At 43.9% G+C, this 11791-nt stretch overlaps 2 protein-coding genes across 2 annotated transcripts; both read right to left on the minus strand.

Moving 5' to 3' along the window:
* Positions 1–8185: 8185 nt before the first annotated feature.
* On the minus strand, positions 8186–9139 carry F5J12DRAFT_114517 (uncharacterized protein). Its single transcript, XM_051738008.1, has 5 exons — positions 9096–9139; positions 8847–8983; positions 8577–8670; positions 8300–8527; positions 8186–8247 (listed from the first exon to the last, which is right to left on the minus strand). Exons 2-5 carry the CDS (start codon positions 8961–8963, stop codon positions 8228–8230), a joined length of 459 nt encoding a protein of 152 aa, XP_051599776.1. The 5' UTR covers positions 8964–8983; positions 9096–9139; the 3' UTR covers positions 8186–8227.
* A 971-nt stretch (positions 9140–10110) lies between these two features.
* Positions 10111–10876, minus strand: F5J12DRAFT_833517 (uncharacterized protein; the record flags this gene model as incomplete). Its single annotated transcript, XM_051745813.1, has 6 exons — positions 10111–10283; positions 10370–10452; positions 10516–10592; positions 10636–10689; positions 10739–10771; positions 10823–10876. Coding segments are annotated over 6 exons (474 nt in total), but the record flags the coding sequence as incomplete, so codon positions are not given.
* Positions 10877–11791: the final 915 nt, after the last annotated feature.

Genomic DNA, 11791 nt, shown 5'->3' on the forward strand with positions numbered 1-11791 from the left:
ACTCCTTCTGGTGAGTTCTTCTGAGATCACACAGAGGAGGGAATGAGGATGAAAGCAGATGGATAAAGCTGAGTTGCAAGAAATCAAAAAACTGAGGATACAGGATGAAGTACTCAAGATTATATACCAGTAAATGATGAGTACCATACCAGTCATGACAGACACATCACAATGCATATCCACAGTAATCAACAAAGCAATCAGACAAATAAATAAGTCAAAGGGAGTCATACAGTGTCATATGATGGGGATAGGCAAGGGAATGAAGGCTATACTGGCTGCACAATCAATGTGCAGTGAGGAGCCTGACACTGGAGCATGGGAGTAACATATAAGTAACATATATGAGTCAGAAAGAGGGAACATAACATGTTGTCCATCAGAGAGGGTGGTGGAACACTGGATCTTCCCAGGCATAACACTTGATGGGGACCAGTAAGTCTTCGACAGCCAGAGATCCGAGTTCACCATGTAGCATATGAACCCCTAGGACAGTGACAATTATGAGGGATGTGATGAGGCACATGATGCATGTGACCACAAGAAGTCAAAAAAGGAAAGACCCCTGATGCAGGCATAACAGGAGGAGTTATCTCCTCCTTCTTTGCTGCTGCCCTGGTATCTGGGCTACTAGCCCTGCTAGTTTGGTCCTTGAGATTCTTGACTGATACACTCTATCATATTGTCATGATGTTTGCCTTGGTCTATCCTGTGGTTATGGAAGCTTTTGGGTCCATACCTGTAGTCCCTCCATTGTTGCTGGATATTCTCCAGAAATTTGTTCATATCTGCGAGGGCTACCCAAGGATCAAGGGGAATATCCTCATCAAGTTCTCTCATTGAATGGATTTCACCTTCAACATATACTCAATTCAGGGGACTCTCATTCTCTCAAGGGGTATTTGGGTTATTAAGGACCCATGAGTTTTCTAGCTCAGAAGGTTGAGGGGCCAAAGAACTCATCACTTTGATGAACACCTCTGCCAAGCTCACTTCCCTCATACCTCTCTTGGTACTTTCTTCCATCATCACTGATGCTTGGAATTCTCTGGGCATGGGTGCTTTTTTCTCAGGCCACTTAGCACCTGATTCTTGGTTAGCACCTTGTGCTGTGATCTGTGAGGTTGAATCCCCTTTCTGTTTCTGTTTCTTATCCTTTTGACCTCAGGTCCTTTTTCCATTTGATGATTATTTTTGTCTGGCAGGGGATTTCCCCCTCCATTGGGTGGTTTAGCCACCATTGCTTGTGCATACAAGCAGGTTGTGTGTGTCATTGTGAATACTCAATAGTGCACTTCAAAAAATTGTAAGATTGTGGTTGGACTTTTCTCAAGCTCACCCATGTGAAGTGAACCATATGGTATTTGCACAGTAAGATGTAGAAAAAAGAATTAATTTTCATGAGGTCAAGACATGTTTTATATATGAGCAGGGCATGTGATACCAAGTATCAAATGCCAGTAATAACAATCACTGTTTTAGGGCAGACCCCTAACAAACATGTTGTGAATCTTCCATTGTGCAGGAATGGCAAGGTGATACATTATTGGTGACAGGACATTGGAGATGGTAAAGGCTCCTTCTCATTTTGGTGCAAGTTTCCTGTTTTCATAGGAACATTTTAAGTTCCAGGCCACCAGCCAACCCTTATCTCCTTTTTGGAATGGAGTGAAGGGTTAGGAGGATGTGCTTTTCATGTTTTTTTGGGCTAGATCATGGGCCACAAGGGCATTCTTTCTAGCTTTTTGGAGTTCCTTGGGTCTAGACTTGGCAGCAGGAAGGTGGGTTTTGGCAATCTGGGAGGGCAGGGTTTCAGATCATATCCATACCTGAGGTAGAATGGCAATTGGTGAGTCACAGAGTGGGGTTGGTTGTGCATGAATTCAGCCATTAGAAGGTTATCCACCCATGAGAAGGTGGGATTGTTTTGGCAGAAGATGTGAAGATAGGTCTCCACTTCCTGGTTGACACATTCTGTTTCTCCATCTGTTTGATGGTGATAGGCAGTGGAGAGGGCAAGGGAGTATTCCAAAAGGGAAGCAAGTTCTTTCACAAAGGCAGAGGCAAACTGAGGGCCTTGGTCTGAGATGACTTTGTCATATAACCCAAAGTAGGAGTAGACCTTTTTGAAAGAGAGCTGTGATGTCAGCAGCAGAGGTGGTTTTCTTCATGGGTGATAAAATTACCCCCTTTGTAAGCCCATGGTCTACCATGACCAAAAGGGAATTATAGCCTTGTGAATGGGGAAGGTCAGTGACCAGATTACAGGAGATCTGTTGGAAGGGGCAGGTTGAGGTTGAGGGGATGGTTGTGAGGGGAGAGGTCATCAAGTGAGTGTTCACTTTATATTGCTGGAAAGTAGTACAGCCCTCAACATATTTTCAGATGAAGGACACAAGTCTGGGCCACCAAAACTCAGAGGAGATGAGTTGTTGGGTTTTTAGGACACTAGGGTGTCCAGCTGAGGGATGGTCATGGTGGTTGGACATGACAGTCCTTCAGAGGGAGGGGTCATCTGGGATGTACATCTAGTCCTTGTAAAGAAGTATCCCATTATCAAAGCTCCAATCAGAGGGATGAGATTCAAATGGAAGGGGCATATCAACATTTTTGATGGCTCAGAGAGCCATTGGGACCACAGGGTCAGTCATGGAGGAGGAAGCCACCTTTTGAGAAAGGTTGGTGTCAATGAGGTTGACAAACATGGTTTGTGGTAGGAGAGTGACTCCTTTGTTGTCTTCATTGTCATCAGGTACATGATCAGGGCAGTGGGAGAGTGTGTCAGGGGAAGTCAGGTCTTTCCTGGTACATGTTTGAGTTGCAGATCAAAATCTGTGAGGTCAAGAAGTGAGTGAACTTGGCAGCAGTTTATGTTCTGCAGTGCTTTGAAGTAGGTCATGGTTGGTGAAGACCTTGACTGGAAATGGGGAACCATGGAGGTAATGCCTCCAGGTTTTCAACCCTCTGATGATCCCAAACAACTCCCTGTCATAGATGTCATAGGTTCATTCTGCAGGGTTGCCATTGACCATTTGAATCTTCCTGGAGGAGCACTCCTCCAGTGGCATATTTGGATGCATCTGTGGTAATGGCAAATGGCTGAGAGGTTTCAGGCTTTTAAAGTGTTGGTTGGGCCATGAAGATCCTTTTCAGGAGCTCAAAGGCATTCTGGCATCTAGTTGACCATTCCCAAGAGATGGTTTTCTTGGTCAAGTCAATTAGCAGTCTGGCAATGTCCAAGTAGTAAGGGATGAATCTTCAATAGAAGTTTGTGAATCCTAAGAAGGATCATATGTCTTTGACCTCTTTAGGGACTGGCCATTCAGCAATGCCTTGGACTTTGACTGGGTCTATGATGACAGTGTTTTCCTTGATGATCTTACTGAGGTAGAATACCTCAGTAAGATCAAAGTGACATGTTTCTAGCTTGAGGGGGAGGGAGAGTTCCCTGATTCATTCTAAGATGGGATGAGTTCTTTGTTTGTGTTCTTCAGGGTTGGTGGAGAAGATGGGGAGGTCATCCATATAGACAACCAGTCATCCCTCAGCAATCATGTCTCAGAAAGAGTCATTCATGAATCACTGGAATGTGGTAGGGAAGTTACACAACCTGAAGAACATTACCATGGGGTTCAAAGAAGCCTTTGTATGTGATGAATGCTGCCTTCCATTGGTCTCCATCTTTAATGTAGACATTATTGTATCCTGAACAGATGTTCATCTTGGTGAAAATGGATGCTCCTTTCAGCTTGTTGACCAAATTGGAGATTAGGGGAAGGGGATAAGCATCTTTTACTATATTCTTGTTCAGGTACCTATAGTCCTGGCATGGTCAGAGAGAGCCATCTTTCTTTCCTACAAAGAAGAAGGGTGCTGCTTGAGGAGACTTTGAAGGGCAAATCTTTCCCTCTTGTAGGTTTTCTTTGATAAATTTTTCTGCAGACTCTCTTTCAGAGGGAGAGAGTGGGTAATCTTTTGCCACTTTGGGGATGAAGTCCTCTAAAAGGTTGATGGCATGGTCATAAGGTCATGATGGGGGAAGTGTTCCACCAGAGGGTTTCTTGAAAACTGATGCAAACTCTTGGTAGTCTGAGGGAAGGGTTGGTTTTGGCTTCTTCCTTTCTTCTGCCCAAGCTAGTTCCATGGTGGTAGTGATTTTTTTGACATAGTGGTTGTTAGGGTTTAGTTTCTTGGCCACTTTGATCAATCAGGTGACTGCCATGGTGAAATAGGCATGTTTGGTCTCCTCTTCTGGTTCTTTGTGGTCCAAGAAGCAGTTTACTCCTTTTTTCATCAATGGAGAGGAGGTTTACTGTTGATGGTTCATCAATGGTGGCCAGGGAGGTCATTCAGGAGAACTCTTTGGATTGATCAGTTTTTTTGTCAATGGAGAGAGTTCCCATTCTCCAGTTGATGGAAAGGTTATTTTCCTGTAGCCATGGAAGGTCTAGGACCACATTTTCTGCTCCACAGTCTATCACATGGAAGAAAGACTTGTTGGTGATTTTTTTTATCTTGAAGACAAGTTTAACAGAGAATATGATCTTTCCTTTTGAGTTCAAGGATCCTTCCACATTTCTGGCAACAAGGGGTTGGGCAAGTCACTGAATGGGGATTTTATTCTTTCAAACAAAGCCCCAGTCCATACAGGATATCTCAGCTCCAGAGTCAACCAGTGCAGTGGTGTTGATGACTTTCCTAGTTTTTTCTGATGCACAGATGGAAATGGGAATCTGCATGGTACATTTCAGAGTGGAGGATACTAATGCAGGTGCAACAGAAAAGGTACTATCCTTGTTATCAGGAACTTCTGGCACCAACTCAGAGTTCTGTTTTAAAAATCTTTCCCAAGGAGTCTGGCAATGTTTACCAGAGCAACCAATGGTCCAAAAGTTTCTTCTTCATCACTTTCTTCAACTTCTACTATCTTCCTGACCCTCTTTTCTTTCTTTTGTGGAGTCTTTCCCTTATTTGGACATTCTCAAGAGAGATGTCCTTTTTCTCCAATCTGAAACATCTTCCTTCTTTATTGTGTCAGTCTCTTTCTTCTTTGGAGAGTCTCACTCAATCCACATCCATAGCATTTGGGTCTTTTTCTTCTGAGAGGTTATTTTGGGGGTAGATGGTCCTCTTATCCTTCTTTCCAAACAGTTCATTCACTTTTCTCCATTTGGCATTGAACTTCTGCACATGTTTGTACCACTCATCAATCTTAGTAGGAGTGGTATCCATCATGCAGATGTGGTTTGTAATAAATGGTTTGAGGCCCTGAGAGAAGAACTCAATCAGGGTAATATCATCTGTGATGGTCAAGTCAGCAGTGGCAGTGTGGGATTCAGTGATGTATTGCTCAACAGAGTCTTTTTGTTTCAAGGTCCAGAGCTTGGAGATAGCTGCTCCAGCAGAGTCAGCAGGGGTGAATGAGGCTTTGAATGCAGTTTTGAAGTCCATAAATGACCCAAAGCTAGGCAGGTTTTTCTCAAGGAATGTCTTCTGGAAGGTAGCTGCCCAGGAGTGGGCAACTCCCATCTTCATATATGACAGGGCATAGACAACCTGCTTGGTGTCTGTGTTGTAGATTTCATTGTTGACCATTAAGTCTGGACTGCAAACAGCCAGCTCATCATTATCTTCTGATCTCCATCAAAATCAGGTGGAGCACTGATCTTCAATTCAGCTGCCTTAGTGGCAATGTTGGCCAAGGCCTTTGACAATGATCTGGACATCATATTCTGGGGTGAGAGCAGATGTACAGGAGTAGGGGCAGGTACTGGTGGGATGGGAGTACTGAGTGAAGCAAGAGATTGGGAAAGGAGGTTCAAGAGGATACCAGAGGTAAAGCCTCTATCCAGATGTTCAGGTTCATTCAAGGAGGTGTCAGTGACAGTGCTCTCTTGTTTGTCCTCAGAAGAGGTTTCTTCTCATGTGGGTCATGTCAGCACCCAATGACAGTTATTTTAGGGGGTTTTGGTGGTTCACTAAACAGTGACCTTTGCCCAAAGGCTGTGGAGACTTGTTACACTAAAACTGAAGTTGAAGCATAGGTTGAGCTCAGTCACAGACTAAGGTTTCTACTGAGCAAATGGCATCAGTAACCCCTGTAAACAACAGAGGATTTTTCAATGCTAGTAAGAGTGGTCCTTGCAAGGGACACTGAGGGTGAAGTTCTGAGGAATGCTGCATATGATTGAGCAGCTCAAGTGTGGGGTTCTAAGACTTGAGCTGACAGTCTAAAGCCTGCCTTCATGTTGTGGCAGGGTGAATCATGCCATGGACAGGCCTGTCCATATGTTGTTTCATCATCCAAGATAGGAGGGATGGGCCTGTTTTTATGTCATGGCAGGGTAGATTATGCCAGGGACAGGCCCACCTTTATGTTGTGGAAGGGCAGATCATGCTATGGACAGGCCAATCCATTCATTGCATCATTATCCATGATAGGTAGGACAGGCCTGTCTATGTGTTGTGATATCCTTAACTCACAAGCCCCACCCATATATTGTTATCACCCACTCACAGGCCTGTTCATATGTTACTGTCACTCTGGGCCCACAGGCCCATTTATGTGCTGTGGCTAAATTATTTTGATGGTCCTGCACCAGGCTCTACATGAGTAATGGTGTTTTGGTGTGCAGGCTACCCATATGTTGTGACTAAGTTTGACTACACTATATGCTTTGTGATGCATTGTGCCAAAGTCAGCTACAGGCTTGTCATCCTTGTTCACCTTATAATATGTCTTGAAGGTGTTTGGGATGTTGTCAATATCTGATTTCTCCATATCCTTGGGGTTAACACCCACATTTTCCTCATATACTTGTACCAATTCTTCCTTGTCAGGCTCACCCAATTTTTCTTCTTCTAGCTTATCCTCCTTGCAAGTATGCTCATACTGTGTGTCCTCTTGGACAATGACTGTGAACAGTTACAACTTTGCTGCACTTTTGCCTTTATCCTTTGAGGAAGGAGGAAATCAGGAGCCAAAACACCCTCCTTGTTGCAATTGAAGCAGGTGATCCCTGCTAGGAACTTCTGGGGTTGTTTCCCCTTACCATACAGGTGATCCTGTTCTCATTGACAAGATTGATGGTCTGCACCATCCTTCCTCAGGTATCTGTTGCTCTTCATTGGAAGATCTATCTTTCTTCAATAAATTGTATCCCCTTTCTTTATGTATATGAAGTTTTCATTAGATGAAGAGTGTTGATCACTCCTCTTTCTGTGTGGGTGTGAACCACTTCATCCCTTGGAGGTTTCCTTCCAAAGCCAGCATGGCTCATTCTCATATGCATGCTTATGGCCTTCTGCACCATTTTCATGCAGCATACCTCTTCAAGGATTTCCTTGATTGTTGAGTGCTCAGCTGATATTCAGCAAGCTTGAAAGATACTCATAATTATTGAGTGGTAGTCCCTGCTATAATTTCCTCCTGAACAAGTAGTCATCTTGGGGTTGTGGCATTCAGTGCAAACAATGTTTCATGTATACAAAGCTTGGAAAATATTGTAAATAAGTTTTATCCATGTGTCTTACAACAGTGGGAATACCATATAGTATGCTTCACACATGGAAGCTTGAGATAAACCCTCACAACCTCACACTAGGCATGTTGTGGTGTAGATTGGATATTGAACATGCCATACAAATTGACAATAAGCAATGATCCCATACCCCAGCATACTACTCTTCTTTGTAACCATACATAGACTTTGTTGGCCTTCTGGCTTTATCAACAGTTGGTTTGCTGAGAACATCTCAAAAAAATCACTCCATAAATGGTGAGCATATCCACTAACAACATTATGCACATGGATGTTTTGGGATTCAAAGGATAATACCACTGGACACATTTGTGAGAAATGTAAAATTGTGGTGGCAGTTTGGATGTATATGGGACTTTGGAGATTGTTGTATAGATTACCAGATTCCAGCAATCTATATGGGGTTATATAAAGGCAGCACAAATTCCCAACTTCTGATGGCAAGAAATCAGGTCTCAAATTTGAAGGTTGCACAGGACTATACGAGAGGACATGAATGTATACAAATAACAAGCAGATTCCATATTTCACAGGATTTTCCCAAGCAATAGGAGATTGAGATTTCAAAAAAGACTCTGGTAGGAATCAAGATGCTGTAAATCTGATCTTCATACTGGTTGGCAGATGGGAACCAAGGGACTTACCAAGAATAGTGAAGTGCATAAGAGTTGAAATTATCTTTTTTTTCATTTTAGGAATTTCTTTGCTGTGGACAGTTTAAATAGGACTTCCATCATTGGGGTAAAAATATGTCTTACACATCTGGTTTGCCTGTGCTATACCCACAAGCATGGCACATAAATCATCCACACTTTCACCATGCTGCTGGAAGGCTTCTGCAATGCATGCAATAACAGTATTTTGGACACCTGATTTTTGATATGTTCTGACAATCACTGTCAGATCCTGCTGCACATCCTGCCTTGTAGTACCTCCATCCGTGACCTGCAACTGGAAAAATAAGTATTCAAAAACAATTACACAACCTGTAATCATGAGCTTCAGAATGAAGCAGGATCAAGAGCAATAATTTACCAATGCCATGTTCTGCAAGTGCCATCAGGGAAGGCTGCCTTGACATGGACAATGTAGGGATGGAAATGAAACTGCTTCCATGTTCGATGGGTTGCTATAACCAACCAATTCAACACATCATAGACTGTTAGGAAAAGAAAAAGGAATTGGAACATACCACCTGACCAGATATCAAGGGTAAAACAGGAACCAATGTTAAAGTAGGAAAAAGAGTGACAAACCAACTGAAAACACATGGGTAATGAATGATTGTGGGATGTGGAACAAAACCATACATTCTGGTAATAGGCTAAACTTTGTCAGGATTTTAGAGGAATTATGAGAACTGACATGCTGAGAAATATTCAAGAGGAGAAATAAGAAAAAGGCAAAAAAGGCATACTCCATGGGAAGATTGCACCTGCATCCTAACACAATGTCTCAGCAATATTTTAGAGATATATGCAGTGATCAAGCTCACCATCTATTGGATGAGAAGAGCTTGTGAAAAGAATGCTAAATGGGCAATGTCCACAACACTCACTCTCTAAGACCCAAAGGCCAAAATTGAAGGGATGATGATTGTGAGTATATATATTTTCCTCCACCAAATGCTGCCACAACATCACTCACATCCTATGAATGTAAATGCAATGGGGTGGGAGAAAAAACCACATTCAGCAACCATCCATGGCCACCATTTTTCATCCATTAACTCACATTCTATGCATGCAAGTCAGGCAAAGCAGTGGTGAATATAATCAGGTTGCATGCACCACCATCTGCCATGACTCCACTCACAAGCTATGAACCCCCAGGCCAACAGGGTAGGAGTGAATATGTCAGCATGCATCCACCACCATGTGCCATGACTCCACTCACCTCCTGTGAACCCCAGTCCAACAGGGTGGGAGTGAACATGTCAGTATGCATGCACCACCATCTGCCATGACTCCACTCACCTCCTATGAACCCCAGTTCACCAGGGTGGGAGTGGACATGTCAGCATGCATCCACCACCATCTACCAGGACTCCACTCACAAACTATGAACCCCAGTCCAACAGGGTGGGAGTGAACATGTTAGCATGCATCCACCATGATCTTCAAGGTGTAAACTTACATTCTGTGAATCACAGTCAAACCCAACAGCAACAATCACCTTCAGCATCAGTTATACTTGCACTCACAGATTCTCACACACCTCCTATAACCTAATTAGCCTCTCATTCCTCCAAACCACTGATTGCTTACAAATGGGAACCATGCTGCAAGCCTCCATGCTAACTCCTTCTGATCAACCCCCCTGTTCATATACCCTTTCAATGTCCTTTCTGTACTCAGCACCCTGTAGAACTCAATTTTTGCCACTCACTTCATTATGGCAAATTCCATGCATAGTCCTAAGTTTGACTGCTGAGATGATATAAGCAGTCCTTGCAGCCCTTCCTCTGTTAAAGCATTTGCTATGCATTTCAATAGCTCTTCACAATTTGCACTCTCTTGTTCCATGCCTGAAGAGACATATGTTAATATGCTATTTTTGTATTCATAACTTACTCACCAGTGAGCATAAGGTAGTTTTGAGGTGGAAACTTCATCTCATTCAGCCACCCTTTGATCTTTTCCAGACAGCCCTTTTGCAACTGTTTTTCTACCTCTGGCACCTCTTTCATTGCAGTTAATCCCCTTTCCATAAGCTCCTGCACTGCATCAAGATCTAAGGTGTCTGCATTTGTTAGTAGCACAATCACAGGAACTGTGCACATCCTAAATCCTTGCACCAAGTATGATGTGACATTTGTGTACACATACCATGTCCTGAATTACACTCATTAAAGAACTTCCTTTCAGCAGCCATGACCATCCTATGGCTTTCATTCAAAGGAATGCAATACCTAAATCAATCACAAAGGCCAGGTCAGTGGACTCCTGGTGCCATTAGTCAGACATCATCCTACCAAATTGCATGTATTTTGTTCTCCAGTTTGGTCGACTTTGCTTGATCTGTAACAAATTTCTTCATCTTATCAAACCTCTACCTCGCTCCCCGCCTCAAATCCACATGAGTCATGGAACACATAGCGCAGGTTACTTTTAAACACTAGTTCATCCTCAATGTTATGGTAGCCACGCTGCATAAGTTTGACGTGAGCACCATGTAATTTCACGTGGTGGCCTCACCGCCAGTGAACCCTGCACGTCCCCAGTATCAACCTGGCAGAATGACATGTTGACAAATACGAAGCACATAACACACCCACATACCTTCTCTCCTTTTCCATTGAAGATCTCTGGCTGATCCGTAGTGTTACAGACCCGCTATAAAACAGTTGTTTTACCCGCATTTGCTCTGCCCATGACAAGAATGCGAAAACGAGGAATGCGATCAATCTGCTTTTTGGCCTCGGCAGGATCTAAGTGATATTCTGAAACCCGCGTAAAGACGATTGTGTGCAGGGCAATATGAAGAAATGGCTTCAGTGGGAATGGAAACTAGTAACACACCAGCATCGTCACTCGAACGTTGAGAACGCCGCAGCGAATGCCACGAGGAACGAAGAGAGCTCGGTGCCATGGCGATGTGAAAACGAGAAAACAACTCTTAGGATGTCTTGAACAGTAAGTGTGCTACGACTATAGGGGAGGATGGTGGTGAAGTGCGAAGGGCAAACGACTGCGGATTCGGGTGGTATTGAATCAACGTGCCTATCTGTGGTGCACAGCCTGGCCCATGTGTGAACTACGACCATCAAGTTCCTGTTAGACCGTCCCATTCTTCTCGTCGTCTGACCGAGTCCCGGTGATGCATCGGCGAGGGAAAGACTCGACCAACGGTCCTTCCTTGCTATCTTCGATTGCTCATAGCAATGCCAGGGGACCTCTTCCCATACTCTCCGCGGTACCAAGCCAGCTCGATAGGTTCACTAGTTATGTCTGGTGAAACGTACTACCGATCTTCTCGGCGGCTTTGTATTTCCGTACTCGCCCCGTCCTTCACACCGGACACCGCAGCACAGTGGGGCTTCCCCAGCTCCTCCCTCGAGGATCTGGTTTCCAAAAACATTCTTCCACAATACTCTGCCGTGCAGTTAGGAAATCCGCAAGTAACAAGTCTAACCCATCCTAGTATTGGCATGAGGGGCACAAGTTACCTAACCAAGCCGCCCACACAATCACAGGGTCAAGATCTGAACCACGTACCGACGTGCTATGATTACATCCGCTGGTGGTGTC

This window comes from Pisolithus orientalis, assembly GCF_024613125.1.
Source record: "Pisolithus orientalis strain OTSU chromosome Unknown F5J12scaffold_15, whole genome shotgun sequence".
In the NCBI taxonomy this organism is placed as follows: domain Eukaryota; kingdom Fungi; phylum Basidiomycota; class Agaricomycetes; order Boletales; family Pisolithaceae; genus Pisolithus; species Pisolithus orientalis.